This window comes from Oreochromis niloticus, linkage group LG18 (genome assembly GCF_001858045.2).
Source record: "Oreochromis niloticus isolate F11D_XX linkage group LG18, O_niloticus_UMD_NMBU, whole genome shotgun sequence".
NCBI lineage: Eukaryota > Metazoa > Chordata > Actinopteri > Cichliformes > Cichlidae > Oreochromis > Oreochromis niloticus.
Window position 1 is genome coordinate 4,858,204 of NC_031982.2, and position 18,619 is coordinate 4,876,822.

Sequence of the window (18,619 nt, forward strand, 5' to 3'; positions counted from 1 at the left end):
TTCGGTGAGTTTGGTGGTTGTAGAAATGGTTTATATGACATTTTAGCTGAGATTCAGAGGTTTCTGTGGATACCACACGTCTGGACTTATATTTCTCACCCCGTGTTATAACCGATTAAACGTGATCTCCTCCTTTTTGCTCGCGGTACCGGGGGCGTGGGGCTTAAAGCACTTGTTGCAGGCTGCTGAGTTTGCATCTTTTGCTGTGAAGTACAGCCAGACTTTTGACCGCTTCGCCTTGGGCATTTTTAATATGTAGCTCTGCTCTAAAAGAACGTACGTACCTGGGCCCGCCTACTATGCTTGTAAAGGTAAAATGATTGGCTAGAATCCAAAGTGTATGACATCTCAAGAAAGAAAAAGCACCGAAATAAAGCACCGAAATGTGCGCTGCTTTTCGGTCTGGTTACTACCGTTTATGTCAGAACTGGTGCCATCATGGCACCGGAAACCGGTACCCATCCCTAATGACACCAAATCATTTCCATGTTCCGTGTCTGAACACTTCCTTTTCCCACCATCAGTGAAAACAAGTTTATGACATGACACAGGCTGTACTGACAGTTTATTCCCTTCACATTCTCACCAACACATTTCAGTAATCACTCACAAGTAGTGTCCATGCAACCGAGCGTGAGCTCACGCTAGCATACTGTGAGCCCACCAGCCAGCAACACAGCTCAAACTCTGCACATGTTTGTGGTTTGTTGAAATGTACCAACTGGGAACCAGTCTGAACTCAAGTTGACAAAGTCACAACATTTACGGTACACGTTTAGACTCCCACTCACTCATGAATCACCCGTTTGGTGGAGTTTCTCTTCTGAACACTCAGGAACCTGTCTGCTGGGTGGAAAATGAAACAAACTGTATCAAAAGATTTCTCCAGGGTGTGTCTGTGAGAGCAACGAGCCAACCTCCCTGTGATGGACAGCCACCCTCAGCAAACAGAATACTGTAAAGGTCAAACTGTCCAAGCCTCCGATCACAAATACTGTTACAAAAGACATTTATAAAAGGATGAGCCATAGAGAGCAGCCACAGATATTAGAAGACAGTTTGTTCCTACTGGCAGCAGATCAGGGCAACTGAGATTCTCCAACTCAAATCAGGGTTCATAAACCAGCTGTGCTCGTCAACATGACAAGACGACCAAATCTGCTGGTTTGATTCCATTTTCACGTAAACTTTCACGTGGCAAGATTCTCTTCCACTTATCAGGATTGCGGGGATGCTGGATCGTATCCCCGCTACCACAAGGCGAGAGGCGAGGCACGCCCCCGACAGGTCTGTCACAGGGCGAGCAACCATTCAAACCTGTGGGCCATTCACAATCACCAGTTAACCTAACCAACTGGGATGTTCTGAGAGTACCGGGAGAGAACCCACACAAACAAAACACAGCAAGGCCGGACGGTGGAGTCGAACTCAGGACCTAACCGTGCCACCATATTTATATATAGAAGAGTGTTCTAACAGAAACACATTTCAATGCAACACATATTCACATATTTACTTTTATTTACTTCCATGCATGTGAGATGCATCTTACATGGCCCATTAATGCATGGGAAACTGTTCACAGGCATTTTAACACTGCACATCATTCTGATATCCTGGAGGTCACCGGCAGTGATCGTGTGCTCCTACACTGTTTGGACAGAGCTGGTCCTGGTTTTTAAGGCCCTACATCCAGTCACATGTCACCCATGTGATGCAGGGTCGCTTCCAAAGTCAAACAGACCCTTGAGTCCCGGCCTAAAGGCCATTCAGATGAAGACAGTATACCCATGTGCTTTTAACTTCACGCTATAGATGGACCCTGGATTTGTTTGGAGAGAATCCACAGTTACTGTCAGCAGTCTAGTCTGTTGGCTGCTGTTCTGATCTGCTACATCATACTAAGATAGAAACAACACGGATACAGATAATATAAAACAAGGGGTTTCTTCTATGTACAAGAGTCCTTTTGAGGGTTTTAGTCAACCCTGTTCATCTCCTTCAGAAATACACTTCTGCTCTTGATTCTGTGTGCCGCACAGGTCGCCATGTCCATGCATTTGATTTTCCTCTGAGTGTGTGTGTGTGTGTGTGTGTGTCTGTCTCAGTGTGTGTGCGTGTGTGTGTGTGTTTTCCTGCCCGTCTACTTGTGTTCTTTAGTAGGGGCAAAGTAGAGCTCCATGGGTTTGTTGACCTTCCAGTACTTTTCACTGACCAGTTCCAGGGAGAAGGAACCATTCAGAACCTGTGGACAGAGTTCAACACGTCATTTCCCAAACACACTGAATCACACAGTATTTTGAATGTAGCCATTGAATCTGTTGTTGTTACTGTGAACTGTTTTTGCACATAGAGAAGCTGAACCTGCTGTCTCACCTTTGTGCACATCCCTTTACAACATCATACGTCTACATTAAATGTGCCAAGTGCCAGTGTTTTACATCATTTCCTCAGGGATTAAAAAAAGTGAATAAGTGGTTAGCGCCCCCTAGTGTGGTGCCTCGGTGACTACAGCCAAAGTGAATTCTTCCACTTTAAAAATAAAACCACAAAGCTAAACCTTGGTATACTAATAATAATTCTATACAATATAACGTGTTTTATTTTTGCGCCAGTCCCATGATCGGAAGGTCGGAGGTTCGACTCCACTGAACGGCTACCCTGAGGTACCCCTGAGCAAGGTACCGTTCCTACACACTGCTCCCCGGGCGCTGCATTGGTGGCTGCCCACTGCTTCACTGGGTGAATGGGTTAAATGCAGAGGAGTAATTTCCCTTCGGGGACTAACACAACACACACACACACTACTGTGGGTGCAAAAACTCTTCCGGTCCTACAGAACTCTGTGGGACGCCAGCCTTCAGTCCACGTCTGTGTGAGTTAGCCAATCACTGTGGATCACAGTGAAAAAGACAGGATAGCTATATGTGTAGTAAAGCTGAGTGTCTGTGTGGGTGCTCACAGTGAACTGGTTTCCAGCTGTAGGTATGTAGATGGTGTACTGTTTCTCTGAAGCTGCCTCCACATTAACAGGACTGGCTTCAGCATTTCTCCTCAGCTCCTCCAGAGCCAGTCGCACAGCCAGGTATTTAGACAGGTGATCCACTGTGGCGTTACCGGACGTCTTTATGTAGCGAGGGACAAACTCCACACTGTGCAGACACAAACGCACTCGTGTGAATATGTGCAGGAACTGGATTTTCAGAGCTAACACATTCAGTGTCTGCCTACCTGTTGTGACCGTCATCCTTCTCCATCAGGGTGGGGTGTGGCCTAAAGACCAGCTCTATTTCACTGGCACCACCATCAATCACCGAGTCCCCGCCCCCGTTCTCAGCAGCGTTATCCATGTCCAAACCGCTGTCGTCGCTCGTCTTGGTGCGCTTGATGCTCGGCCCGGCCTCCTACAGAACCACGGTTAAAGATGAAGAGAGATCGTTTGTGAAGGGAACACCCATCCTAAAAATCACTGTGGTCCTCACACTCGTGTGTACGTCTCTTTTCCACTCGCCACGATTTTCAGGGTTTCCCATTAGGTCTCAGCTCCTGTTACCAGTAACTAAAACTGAAACTGCTTGGCCATGATTCCAGGACGATCCGAGCGAGCACTAAAATGTGACGTCGTCAAATTGCATGCACCGATTGGCTGTTCAGTGGCATCACTCAAGGAGTCATGAGACCGTCTTGTTCACGAAAATCAAAACCGCTGTTTTTTTAAACCCAGCCACACCATGGTCCCCGAGTCTGACGAGAAGCCACAGATCGAGCATCAGGTACATCAACGTGGCGCATATTAATTATGCCACAGACGCCTAACCGTGTTGCTATGACAACAACCACGCACATCAGGTGGTTCTGGACTGTAATGAAATTTGAAATAAGGGGATAGGAACAGGAAAAGTGTAAACTTCAGCCTCATTTTCAAGCACACACATTCTGTAGACATAGAGTTTTTTTCTTTTTTCTCTTGTTATTTCAGTTATATTTGCAAGTTTGAAATAAATTCTATCCATCTCTATCTATCTTTATGGGGAACCAGTCAATCCGAGTCGAGTCGTGGCAATTCACTCGTCACACCAGTCTGTTGGTAAACGTTGTTCTTGGGGAGGTTAAAAAAATCGATTTCCCAATTCAAATAGATTTTAGTTTGAATAAAGTGATACCGATTCATTAAATCCTGAATGATTTTTAAATATAAATGTATTTTATCAGAAACTCCAGAATCTCAGCTTAAAGCTCACAAAACTATTTCAACAACCATCAAACAGCTGAAACATTAAATGAGAGCAGGTAAACTGATTCCACACAAAGACGTAAACACCGAGTGTGGATCGTTCACCCGCCGGCACGTACACAGACACGCCGTTGGCGCTGAAAGCCAACAGCTCACAGATTCTGAGCTGCAGGTTTTGTCGCTCTGACCAAAATTCACTGAATCAGCAGCAAAAGAAGATCCAAACTACGCTCCACATTTGATAAACATGGTCATGATTCATGGTTTTCTTCAGTTTTTGATCTACTGCAGAATATTTTTAAGGTTATCTGCTATAAAAAGCCAGGCCAGGAAAATCTCCATGTTTTTCTGTGTTTGATCTTCAGTTACTTTGACACAGAGACATCTGATGTGATGCTGTGATGCTCTGATGAAGTCTCATGGTGTCAGCTTTGTTTTTATACACAGATATAAAAATATGGAGATGTGCTGATAAATGATCAGAATTATAATATTTCTGACTGAGTAAACACTGAATCAATGGGGACCTTGTGAATCGATGACAGAAGCCAGTGATGACACCCAGCCCTAGTTGTTCTGCTCTAAATTAAAATAAAGAAAATGAAGACAAAGACACTAATGCCTCTGTTCCAGTAGTGCCTAATCAACTACACTCGGCTTAGGTTGTTTTCCATTACAACTGAGTCAATGTGGGTGGGGTTGTTATAGCAACGCAGCCTGAAAGTCCTGCATGTAGCTTGTACCAGGTAATAACACCTAATGGAAAATCCTAAAACCAAGTCCAGTTGAACCAAACAGGTACAAGTGGAAGAGAGGCTTAAGCGGTACACAGAAAGCATCTATGTATACCACGTCATACCTGGTTGCTGTGGACGGAAGCGTTGCTACAGTGGGACGAGTCTCCATTATCCTCAGCTCCACTGCCGTTCTCCACTGTGTGTCTCTTACCACGCTGTAGTCTGACACAGAGGTAACTCTCATTCATTGAAATGGACTGAGTTTAATGTGAGTATTTGGAGTATTTGTACGTGTCCTTTACCTGGTCATAGCCTGTATCTTCAGCCCTTCTTCTATGCTGTGGGATAAGGCTTGCTGGTTGTTGTGTTTGCTGATGCGGGCCAAAACTCTTTCCTGGTGGGCTTCGTACTCGTCACGGCTCGGGTAAATCTTACCTGAAAGTAGATAAATGCAGGATTATTCCCTACCATCGAAAGACTTCACACACCATGTCCACACGTAAAGGAACAGGAAATACCTATGTTTTATATATATATATATTTATATTAAGGGTGCAACAATACTCATATCGATATTGAACCGTTCGATACAGTGCTTTCGGTTCGGTACGCATATGTATCGAACCATACAAAAATTTTTAATTTATTTTATCAAGTTTTCTTCTGACGATGCTGTCTGTGTTAAGAGCTCAGTGGATCTGCGTTCGACTACTCCGCCTAGGCTGCACTGTCGAGCACAGATCCACTGAGCGCAGCGCAAGCTAGTGAGACAGAAGCTAAGCTCGTTGCAACATGGCAACTAGGGGTGGTATGGCTGTTCAATATAACGATATATATCGGATGACGATAGAAAAATGTCTATTGTTTCATTTTACGCTATCGTTTGTTTCGTGGTGTCGCAAAATAAACTGTTTACGGCAATATTTTTTCATTATTTTGATGGTCACTGTAGTGGCTATATTAATTTCCTAAAGTTCTGTCTTTCTCTTATGTTTAATATAACCACACTACAGATGGACAAGCGCTTGTTTTTATGCGTTGTCATTAGCAACAACGACGGTAAAACCACCTCGTGTCCGCTTGTTTATTTTCCACATAAACCTTTCACAATAAAGCTCAAGATCCTGTTGAGACTTTTCAAAATAAACTGAATCACGTGAAAGATGCAGAGTATTTACGGATGAGAAGCAAAAAAGAGCCGTCAGGTGCTAAAAAATAAACCTTAGACTCAAACGTTAGAACAGGCTTTTCCCCGCAGCACGCTGTGTAATAAATACTCACAAAGAAAACGGCGGCCGTTACAACCTATGTCTAAAAATGTGTCGTTTCATGCATCAGTTAAAACACTCGACTCCAGGTACGCGACGCCCAGCTGGAAACACTTCACGCAAGTCGAGCTGCCCGACATTCACAGAATTTACAGAAAATGTTACATTTTTGTGATTTATATCGTTATCGGACGATAGATCTCTTAATATCGGGATATGAGATTTTGGTCATATCGCACAGCCCTAAGGGGTGGATTTTAATAATCGATTCATCGATTAAAATCGATTCTAGCTTGGATAACATGAAATCGATTCATTAAAATCCTGAATCGATTTTTTAATATAAATTTATTTTGCCCGAAACGGCAGAATCTCAGGTTAAACCTCACAAAATTTCAACAACCACCAAACAGCTAAGACAGTAAATGAGAGCAGGAACACGGATTCTGCGCAAGGACGTAAACACACAGCGCGACCCGCGGATCAGAATCAGTGAGATGTCGCCTTTCTCACCCGACGGGCGCTGCAGCTTTAAGCGGCTGCGCGCGCTCCCGCGGACGGCAATCACTTTCTGGCAGACAATCACTTTTTGGCACAACAACTGCACGGACACGGTCGGGGCTGAAAGCTGACAGCTCGCTGATTCTGATCTGTCGGCGGGTCCGCGTTTTGTGTTCACGCCCTTTTTGCGCTGATTCTGAAGCTGCAGGTTTTTATCTCTCTCCAAACAATATTGACTGAACCAGCAGCAAAAGAAGATCCAAACTACGCTTCACATAAACATCGTCATGAAATCACTCTGACTTTTACTGTTTTGCTTCCACCAGATAAAATCACACTTCATGCACAGCTCTCTCTCTCTCTCTCTCTCCTTCAAGAACAGTTTCCCCGTCTAAAAATCTGTTTTCTGCATTATTCGCTTGCTTGTTACGCACAAGTCTACTGTTGTTTACAGCGCTGTCGGCCGCTGTTTTTTTTTTTTTTTTTTCATTTTACATACTTCCGAAAAGAAAACGTAATTTCTGCCGTTCAATACTGAACAAATTTAAACTTTTTAAAATTATGCAAAATGCAAAACGCTTGGTGTCTCTAATAAAACCGCTGTAACGTCAGAGGTAACGTTCATATGTTGATTAATGGTTTTCTTTCGTTTTTGATGTACTGCAGAATATTTTTATAAAATCCCAGGCCAGGAAAACCACCTTCATGTTTTTCTGTCTTTTATTCTCAGCTACTTTGACACAAAGGCATCTGCTGTGACGCTCACACCTTTGATAAAGTCTTGCATGTGTCAGCTTCCTTTTTATAGATACAAAAATATGTAAATGTACTGATCTGAATTATAATATTTCTGACTGTCAAAATTTCCCAGATTCAAATTGAATTTAATTGAATCGAATCGAATCGAATTAAATAGAATCGAATCGGGACCTTGTGAATCGGAAACGAATCGATTCTAGAAATCAGTGACGATACCCAGCCCTAATGGCAACTGCCTCAACGCTACCCGAAATTGAACCTCCCCGACCCTCATTCAGATCTGGCGTTTGGAACTATTTTGGTTTTCATGTGAAGTATGACCCTGATGGACAAAAGTAAAACAGTATGTCGGATGTGCCACGCAATCCTCAATTACATTGGTGGGAACTATTGCGTTAGCGCAGTTAGCTCGTTAACGTGTCGACGCCGTCCAGCCTCACACAGGGGGTGATCCGCGGTAACTCGTTAAGGGAGATCTGCCGCGTTATGGCGTTAATGTCATTTTAACGAGATTAACGCTGACAGCACTAGTGGGAACACAACGAATATGACTGCACATTTACGCCGACATCATCCTAGTGCAAAGACAAGTGGAAGCAGACAAAAACAACAAGCACTCATGCTACAAACTTTACCCGAGTCATTTAGACAGCCGTTAGCACATGATTCTCCTTATGGGGACCTGATATGTTTAATATGCTGCTGAGAATATACCCCAGAAGAAGGGTATAGTATAGCTTTTATTTTGGAAAGAGCCATTTCTCTGTAATAAACTCTCTTTTCCAAAGATGAGGGATTTCTCGATCTGATAGATTTATTTCTTTTTTTATTATTTTGTTGTTTCAGCAACATTAAATTTAAAAACTGTACTTTTGAGTTAAAATATATATTTATAATTTTAATAAATGACAAATTAAAAAGGCATGAACATTTTTTTGTATCGAAAAAATATCGAACCGTGACACCAAAGTATTGAACCGAATCGGGAATTTTGTGTATCCTTGCACCCCTAACATATATATATATATATAAATGTTTTCAGACTGTTTGTCTTACAGGTAGAGCTGGGCGATATAAGATTTTTTCATATCACGATATGTTTTTTTCATTTCAGGCGATAACTATATATATCACGATATAAGCCAAATAACTATATTTGTAAGATTTAAATGTGCCGTTGCTCACAAGTAAAATGTGAAATAATTAGCAGCTTGTTTTAATTAAAATATTTATTTCCCATAATAAGTTCAACAGGGTAGATGTACTTAAGGAACATGAGACTTCAGTTTCAGATAAATAAAGGCAAATATTGCAAACTACACAAAAGGCAGCCGCTAAAGCGTTTAAGTTTCAAAATAGAACAAACAAAACAGACTAAATTGTCAATTCCACTTAGAAACAAAATATTAATTCTAAAAATAAATCTTAGGCCGTTTTACAGAAGAACAGACAAAATTGACTAACTTTTGTCAATATCAAATAAACTGAGAACTAAAAGGAAATTCTCAATCTCTCCTTGTTGTATAGCTTAGCTTTTCAAACAGTTTTAACAGTTACTTTAGTCTGAAAAAAGCCGAATGACGAATTAGCGCTTTCAGTCAGAGATTGAGCATGCACCGCTTTATTGTATTTCCAGACTTGCTTTCGGCACAATTTACAGTGCGCGCTACTCTGTTTTTTGTCAGACTTGAAATAGCCGAAATACCTTCACACTACGGAACTTCTGTGGCCCTTCCGTTCGACAAGCTCTCCGGCATTGGAACCATCATCTGTTTTTTCTTCGGTAACCTTCGCTCAGGCTCTCGGTTGATTTTTCTCTAGTCGGCAAACTCCTTTCCTTCATTACCCGGGCAGCACGGCTGCAAAAACAAATACACATGTGCGCCTTGGCGCTTGTGCTGTACGTAACAAGTCACGTGACGTGACGCTGCGGCTGTGATTGGTTCGGCTCTACGCTACTTAATTTGGATTGGCTGTTCTTTTTTTTCTTTTTTTTTTTAAGAGGACAAGAGAGATACCTATCGCAATAGTTTAATTTTTCTATCAAGAAAAAGTTATTTTGCAATACATATCGTTATCGTTTTATCGCCCAGCTCTACTTACAGGTAATGAAGGCTGTGTTTAAAAAATATTTTTTTTGTATTATTTGTCATGTTTCTGTAAAGAAAACCTGAGTATGAACCAAATAGTGATTTTGGAGAATTGTTGATTGTTGTGATGTCATACTGTGCTATAATCATCATCATCATCTGATTTTTAAAACTGACAAAACTAAAGAAATGATATTTGACCTTAGGATGTGCACATGACTCAGTGGTAATTGATGGGTGTACAACACAGCAGGTTAGCTCATATAAATACTCAGGCATCTATATGGATACATTTTTTTTAAATGGAAAGGTTGTGTTGGCTTTTTCTGTGAGAAATTAGCTCAAAGACTACAAAGAGAACCAGTCTCTCCAGTAAAGACAGAGTACCAGTCTCTCCAGTCAAAATATGAAAAAGACTGTGATTCATCAGGATCATAAAACTGTCTTTTCTGCAGTACGAGCCGTTACCCTCAGGGAGACGGTACAGAGCAAAGAAAACAAAGCAGCAGAAACTCTCGTTCGTCCCTACATCTGCTGCACTTTTAAATAAGGACTTGGCACTATTTAAACCTCTGGAGCAACATCGCTGTGTAACTGAACACTTGCTGGCATCGTGTCACAGGAAACAAAGGTGTATTGATGAACCCATTCACTTATTTATGGATTGATCTTTGTTGCTGATTTCATTATACAAATGCTGCCAAGTTTCTGCTTCTTCCACAGTTGAGTGAAAATGACACAACATGTTCTTCCTGCAGTGCATTAAGAAACCATCAACATGTGGATGTAAAGCACAAATTTAGCTTTCCTGACGTCACTTACTAATCAGAGCATCAAAATTGGGGTCTGGGCGCAGCGATCTCTTGGACACCAGCTTCTTACGACAGGTAGGACACTCTTTATTACTGTGGAGACAGCAAACGGCATCAGTGCCACTTCCACATGAACAACAGGTAATCATGCACAATATCTTAGTTGCTTTCTAACGTCTGTATCGGTGTTATGAAAGCAAAACCCGTGACCTGTGAAAGCCTGAACAACAACATGTAAAACTAGCAACAACAGACCAAGTGACAGTATGTGAAAACAGTATATCGAAAACAAGGAAAATTCATACCACACTGAGGCCGTGCTAGCCCATCAGCATGAGACGATGCTCAGACTGTTACTGTGCATCTGAATGCTTAATGCCTATATCTGCAAGTGTGAGGGAAGCAGGTGCTGTGATTGTAAGATGGTCACCCTCACACGTCAACCTTTAGGTGAGAAGCTTTGGCTTTTTGAACCAGTCTCAGTGCTGTATTATTACTATGCAGATAATAAGATAAGATAAGATAAGTGATCCCACGTCGTGATCCCATGATGGGGAAATTTTTGCGTTACCTCAGCTCAGGTACAGATATCAGAAGGAAAATACAAAAAATACAAATAAGTACAAACAATGAAAAATAAGTAACATAATACACTATATACATATATATATACACAATATATAATATCCTGTGACGTGGGTGCAATGTGTTTCATTAGCCATGTTTTAGTGCCATTTAAAGAGAGAGTGGATTTGGAAAGAGCAACTCATTGATAAAAAGTTGAAACTAATTTCCTGGGCTAAATTTGGCCGTTAACTCGTTAAAGCTCGCTTTAACCAATACCAATCATGGAAGGCTACACAGGCTTCCTGACAGGTTGCACAGATGCCCTGTGACTTCACTGCTGCTCTCTCTGTGCAGCTGTGACGGTCATATTACTCAGGTGTTCCCGTGCAGATACAGGAGCTAAAGCTTCAACACTCACCCAGATCTCAAAGCTGTGATGATGCAATCAGCACAGAAGCGATGCAAACATTCTTTGGTCGTCATTGTGTTCTTCAGCATGTCCAGACAGATAGGACACATAAGTTCACTGTGCAAGGACCTGGGTGACACTGCTATTTCCAGTCCATCTGTGATAGCCTCCTGTGTGTGGCAGAAGGAAGCACACAGACTGAGGTTAGCACCAAGACAAACCAGGCCTAACAATCACAAACACAGCCGTGCCACAGGCTGACTGTGATGAGGTGGTATTAATGATTACCTGTGGAGTCCTCTGTAGCTCGTACAGACTCAGCTCCCAAGTCTTGCTGAGGGGTTGGACCCCATTGGTCTGAACTGTCTGAGTCATCACTGGAACTCTGAGAAACAGAAAGGAAAAATGGAGACCCTTCTGCAAATCAATGATAACGAGTTAGTGACTCCAAGTTAATGGTAAACACAGCACACTTTTCTATTGTCACACATAAACATGTAATCTGTAATGCCAATGAGTAATATCATTGACATTACATTGACATTAATATAGTAAGTTAAGCTGCCAGTAAGTTTTTATAGAATTAGAAAACAATGTGTTTACAGTGTCTATTTTATCAAATCACCATCTAAGCTCAGAACAGAATAGAAATATCCTTTATTGTGCCTCACTGGGGAAATTCAGGTGTCGCTGACAGGCAGACGGGGCATGCAGATTAAAATACTGTTTAAACTTGTGGGTGCTGAATTCTCTCACAGACTTTAATTCAGGACTCTTGGAGGGACTCGTCTCTTGCATGCTCTCTTTATAGTCTGCATTCATGGAAAGGACTAAGATTTTTTTTACTTTCCAGACTGAAGCAACTAAATGCATTTCTTGGATAGCAGTTGGAAACATCGCCTTCAACAGCATTTCATTGTCATGTTATCATTTTAACAAATATAACTCTTTAGATGTAATAGGGTTGTTAGGAATCTTTATGGTCTTGTTTTATCTAGACGTAGGGTTTGGCGATATGGCCTAAAATCCATATCGCGGTATAATTTGAAGCATGTGCGGTAACAATATATCTCACGATATATTCTTTTCTTCTGTATACTATATTTTCCGCACTACAAGGCGCACTTACAATCCTTTAATTTTTTCAAAAATCGACAGTGCGCCTTATAATCCGGTGCACCTTATGTATGAATTCCAGTTGCACTAACTGACCTTGAACCGATTTTATGTGCTACACGGCACTCAAAAATCTGTCAAAAATGTTTTAGCACGACTTTGTTAAGCTATGAAGCCGCACCGCTTGATGGATTGTTGGAGGATTACGGCTACCGGCTCACCTTCAGGTCCCAAAGTCAAACGAACACTGCGGCATCACTGAGAGCTAAAAACTGTCTAAATTCTTTCATCTGTAATAAAATAATCAGCGTTGCTGCTTTACCAGGTGTAACAATTAAGTTTAACATCCAGGCATCCATGAAAACAGAATTTATTAAATTTAACAGAGTTAGAAGTTAGCAGGAAGTTAGCTCGCTAGCTTCCACCTAAACATGATAGCATGTCCTGACTGAGAGATTTCTGACAACATTCAAACGTACAGCTCTGCTATCACTTCCAACATAAATGAAGACAGAAAACTAAACAGCAGTGACGTTTGTAGAGTTACTGAAGTTGGACTAGCTGGTATATAATGATGTGCTACGCGATCGCTAGTGACACAGCTATGTTAGCATAAACACAGTGAAGCTGGAGGATGAACGCTAACTTTTTTCCACTCGATAAAAGTTAACGTGAGGGTTCCCAATGGATAGGGACAAATGCAATTGCATGGCAGGGTGCTGTAAATGGACCAAACTTCCGTCAGGAGACAACTGAGATAATCCATCCACAATACGAGGTTAGTCATTAATATACTGGAACAACATGGGAATAGAGCAGCTGCGAGAGAATTCAACATTAATGAATCAATGGTACGGAAATGGAGGAAGTGCAGTTTCTGGCTTTCCTCATATTCCAAAACGTGCTTCGTCTCTTCGCTATTACTGTCACCCAGCATAATTTCCAAATGATATTGCTTGCAGCCGCTGCGACGCTTTCGACCAAAACAGGCACAGCTTGATGACACCATCAACATGCGCTATCGCAGTAGAGCGGTATAGTCAAAATCTCATACCCCCCACCCATATTTAGACGCTTCAGTGTGATCCTTATTAGATGTCATCTTTACACTTAAAGCACACATCCAACTGTTACATGGTTACATGATGCAGGGATGCTGCATCACAGCTAATGCAAAGAGAAATTGTATGCTTTTGTTTAAGGGAAACCCGTCTATGAAATGATTATGAGTGGGTACCATCATGACACCTCGGACACACAGAAGCCCTTGTATACCTCTCACTGGTATCCACACAGGTACTAATACCCCAGTACTTGGCTTGGCTCGACTCAACTCGGTTTTTAGGCTTTTCCATTAGGTGCTAGAACTTGTTACTAGATACTTTTTTAGTACTTATTTGGCCGAGCGATCTGAAAATGTGGTGTCAACAGACTCCCACCGATTGGCTAGTCAGTAGGGTCGCTCGATGAGTCACGACTCCTTCACGATAATCCAAGCCAAGCCGAAACTGGACAACAAGGGAAAAGGATACACAAAAAACAACACTGTGGTGTCTGATGAAAACTCATACGCCAAACAGCAGGCATTTCACATGTCGCAAACAAATGACATCACGGGGTCGCTATAACGACTCCATGCACATTAGGTGGTACTCCACTGAAAAATGGAAAATTATTTCTAATTCTTAACTGGGCTGATGTGTTTGGTGCTCACGACACACGGGTTTGTGTAACCTGAGCATATGGATCACTCCTAATAACAGTTTGTATATGTACAGATAATACAAGAAACCAGTGATATTTGTGTTATATGGGGCTGTTTTGTCGTGGGTCTGAGAGGTTTTTCTTGTCAGAATGTTATATTGTATATATGTGTGTCTGTCTTACAGTGTACTGTCATAATGTAAAGAATGAAATGTAATGAAGACCTTAATAAGCTTCAATATAAACGTCTGTGCCTCCCTGCTTGGCCTTATTTCTCTGTCTTGTCACGCTGCTGCTGCGTCTCCTTCCTGTGGCTCATTTGGGTGTTTGCAGCTTTGCTCCTTATTACCTGTTGGCCTCTGTCTTTGTTTTGGTTTTGCGTGAACAACAACATGGCAAAGACTACCCAAAATGCATTGCGATACCCAGTACTAAAGAGGTGAAAATGGGGGTGGTTCACATAAAACACAACGAGCGGTTTGAAAGGCAAGCTACACAACATTTCCACATATGAAGCCTAAAACATCAATAAACACAGTACAATGGGACGTAAAACTGGGGCTGCGTTGACCAGTACCAGTACACGATCCATGACGTGTTTGTACTGCAATCATTAATCTGTGTCCATAAACAAAACCGTGTGTGCAGCACACATTCAAATTAGACACGGTTTCTACGGCTGTTAGCATTTACACAGGTTTTCTAAAACGCACAGGCAGCTGAGTCGACTCTAATATTCATTTTCCACCAAGTTATTAGTGTTAGCTCATCAACTGTGGTTCACGGGCAGACCTCGCGCACAGATTTCAATGAATCCACGGTGCTCGGCTGCTAACCACGGGCTACCGAAGAGGCTAGCTGCTCCTCGCAGCGCTAACGCCAGAAAGGAGCTGAACACAGACCGCACGATCGTGGCGGACACTCACCTCGTTTCCCTTTAAATAGCACACACAATTATACGACGAGTTATTCAATAAAATTCTCGGAACGGAGTCACGAATGTAATTTGTGGCTGTGACAGAGGGGAAAACAACAACAGACGAAGAGCCGAGCACCGCTGTCCTGAGCTGAGCTGTGCGGCTGTCCAGCCTCCAGAGAACAGCGTGAAACAACCGCAAACTGACGCCTGGAGCTTTTTAATCACAACTTCCGACACAGGAGCGAAGCAGGGATCCAGGTGGAAACATCATTTTTTCCATACTTACATTTTCAGTTGTAAGAGACGATCCAGCCAGCGCGTTTAGGCGAAGGCAATATGGCGGACACACAAGAAGCAACGTAACCTGGGAAACCGAGTCCTGTGCTAGAGGGGCCTGATCAGAAGGTGACATCTGTACACATCAATGACTGTAGAAGTCACTGCTACACACCCATCACCCAAACCTCCCATCAAAATCAATAACAACAAAAACCAGCTTCGCCTAATTATGGCCTATTGTCTTATTACTTATTACTTATTACTGTATACTACTTTCCAGGGCACACTGTTGGAACACTTTATTATATGTTAGGTCTTGTCTTGTTATATCCTGTATGTTACCTATAATGCCTTAAGTTTACCTGCACCTTTTTTTTTTTTTTTTTTTTTTTTTAATATTACCTTATTGTTAGGACTGTTTTTGTTGTGCATCTGCACTTTATTGTTGTCAATGTCTACGCATGGGACAGTTTGAAACGTAATTTCAATTCCTTTGTATGGCAAGTACATTTGAAGAAATTGACAAATAAAACTGACTTTGACTTTGACTATTATATGGAAAAAGTGTGCCGTAAGTAATAAGTAACAATCTCATCATATTAATAAATCGAGTCATAATTTGGAAACAAGTTATACCAATAGTTTCTGATATATGATATAGTTAATCACGATTATAAAAACACCACCTCATAAATATAAAATCTTAAATAACAAGTGTTTTTTAATTGGACTGCTTCATTTTGTTTAACCCAAGACGCAGAAATTAACCTTCACAATTTTCTGTCTTTCTCTTCATTTAATTATTCACAGTTAAAAAACTAACCTTCTAAATCAGATTTAATGACAGGGCTCTAGACTAACTTTTTGACATGGGCGCACCGGTACGCCTAACTTTAAAAATTTAGGCGTACCGGCACAAAAGTTAGGCGCACTCAAATTTTTCAACCGCATCGCTTAACACCGTAGTTTTACATGTGCACTTTCTTTGGGGGGGAAGTCCATACAGACAATTTTCATTTCTAAATTATTAACTAACAAACTTGTGCTTAAATTGCTTTGTCAATATTGTAGAAAATGTTAAACTTAATCATCATCTTGGCTCCTCTGACGACCTGTTTGCTGCTGCCTGCTGCTGAAAGGCAGTGGGGAGAGGGGACACGGCAGTGCTTGCAGCATATAATGTGTTTTCTGGATACACTGCTGTTTTTTCAGCATTCAAAGATTGATGGCACCGTGTCAGAGCTGGCTATGAATTTCAGACGGATCAGGCCTTAACTTAACACAAAAGTTATCAATAGTTCTTTTCATCTCTTCTTATTACCTACAGCTACATCCACTTCTGTCGGGCCTAGGCTGCTCACTAGGGCTGGGTATCATCACTGACTTCTATAATCCATTTGATTCCGGTTCTCAAAGTCCTGATTCGATTCAATTTAGCCTCAGACAGTCAGAAATATTATAATTCTGATCATTTATCAGTACTGATACATGTGAGACTTCATCAGAATTGTGAACATCACAGCAGATGCCTTTGTGTCAAAGTAACTGAGAATAAAACACAGAAAAACATGAAGGAGATTTTCCTGGTCTGGCGTTTTATAGCAGATAACCTTAAAAATATTCTGCAATTTTGCATAATTTTAAAAAGTTTAAATTTCTTCAGTATTGAACAGCAGAAATTAGGCTTTCTTGTCCGAGGTCATTTAAGTGGAAAAAAAGAAAAAGAAAAGAAAAAGACAGCGGCCGACAGCGCTGTAAACAACGGTAGACTGGTGGGTAATAAGCGAATGGATAATGCAGAAAACAGAGATTTGAGACGGGAAACTGTTCTTGAAGTACAGAGAGAGAGAGAGAGAGGGAGCTGTGCATGAAGTGTGATTTTTATCGTGGTGGAAGCAAAACAGCAAAACTCAGAGGGAATTCATGACGACATTGATCAAATGTGAAGCGTAGTTTGCTGCTTCTTTTGCTGCTGGCTCGGTGAATTTTGGTTGGAGAGACAAAACCTGCAGCTCAGAATCAGCGCAAAAAAGATGGAAACAGCGCGGACCCGACGCATCAGAATCGCTGAGCTCCGACAGCGTGTCCGTGTTCAGGCCATCGGGTGAGAAAGCCGAGAAAGACAAAGCTGATTCTGATGCGTCGGATCTGCTCTGTGTTTACGTCTTTGTGTGGAATCCGTTAATGAATCGATATCGCCTTATTCAAGCTACTGACCTCTCTCTTCCACCTGCACTTTCAACTGGACCATGGCCAATCAGAGAGGTCCCGCCCCTGACTATCTCTGATTGGTTTAGTCCACGATAGGGGCATAATGTGTGTCTGTTGTTGACCACACGGAGAGTTGCAGAGATTTTTTTTTTTTTTTGTTACCCGAAAATATTTGGTCTCACCAGTGCGACCAAATTGGTCGCATTTGCGACCAAATTGGTCGCACTCTAGAGCCCTGAATGATGAAATATTCACAGCTTGAAAAAAAGTCAAATAAAAGTTATGAGTTTGTGCCAATCCAGGTGGGTGCAGTGGTAAATGGATTGGTTCTAATATAGTTATTCTGAACTCTGCTTGAGCTCTCAAAGCACTTTACACCACCAGCTTCATTGATTTTTTCTATGCCTGAGCGCCTTCTGTCGAATATTCACACACATTCACAGTCTAATGAATGCACTGGGAGCAACTCTAGGTTTGCGTATCTTGCCCACGTACACTTTGGCATGCAAGCTGGGAAACAGAGCTGCTGTGTCAGAAGGCCCCTGTGATGCTTGTGTGCAGCCATTATCCAGACACCTTCCAGTGCAAACATAATAATATGGAAGCCCTGGCAGTTTAAAAAAAAAAGTCATTATAATGCCAAAACTTCATTCCATAAAGATGTGTATCTTAATATAACACAGAGTGTTTCATATTCACAATGTCATCATTGTGTGGATGCCTCAAGGCATCCACACTATTGAGTTCCTGTTTCTCTGGCTGTGTCCGAATTCAGGGGAAGGATGCTTAAAATGCCATATTTGGAGGCAATGACGTCACAGCGATGCGACGAGGACTGTCCAAATTCAAAGAGCACTCAAAATGTGGCGACAAATGTGTCCTACTTTTCCGCGAATTTGAGGGTTAGTCGTGTCCGAATTCAGGGGAAGGATGCGCCAATGCCATATCTGGAGGCAATGACATCGCGGCGACGCGACGAAGGCTGTCCGAATTCAAAGGGTACTCAAAATGTT

The 18,619-nt window shown here is 41.8% G+C and overlaps 1 protein-coding gene across 3 annotated transcripts; it reads right to left on the minus strand.

Annotated features, from left to right (window-relative positions):
• Positions 1-548: 548 nt before the first annotated feature.
• Positions 549-15,513, minus strand: rnf2 (ring finger protein 2). 3 transcript variants are annotated; one of them, XM_003459405.4, is made up of 9 exons: positions 15,403-15,513; positions 11,666-11,762; positions 11,387-11,547; positions 10,412-10,494; positions 5,274-5,406; positions 5,094-5,193; positions 3,232-3,404; positions 2,963-3,152; positions 549-2,245 (listed from the first exon to the last, which is right to left on the minus strand). In XM_003459405.4, exons 2-9 carry the CDS (start codon positions 11,750-11,752, stop codon positions 2,144-2,146), a joined length of 1,029 nt encoding a protein of 342 aa, XP_003459453.1. In that variant the 5' UTR covers positions 11,753-11,762; positions 15,403-15,513; the 3' UTR covers positions 549-2,143. The 3 variants fall into 3 exon arrangements, with proteins under 3 accessions (XP_003459453.1, XP_005465019.2, XP_005465020.1); XM_005464962.4 differs by having other exon boundaries at positions 11,666-11,794; positions 15,403-15,491; XM_005464963.4 differs by lacking the exon at positions 15,403-15,513 and adding an exon at positions 15,124-15,368.
• Between the last annotated feature and the right edge of the window lie 3,106 nt (positions 15,514-18,619).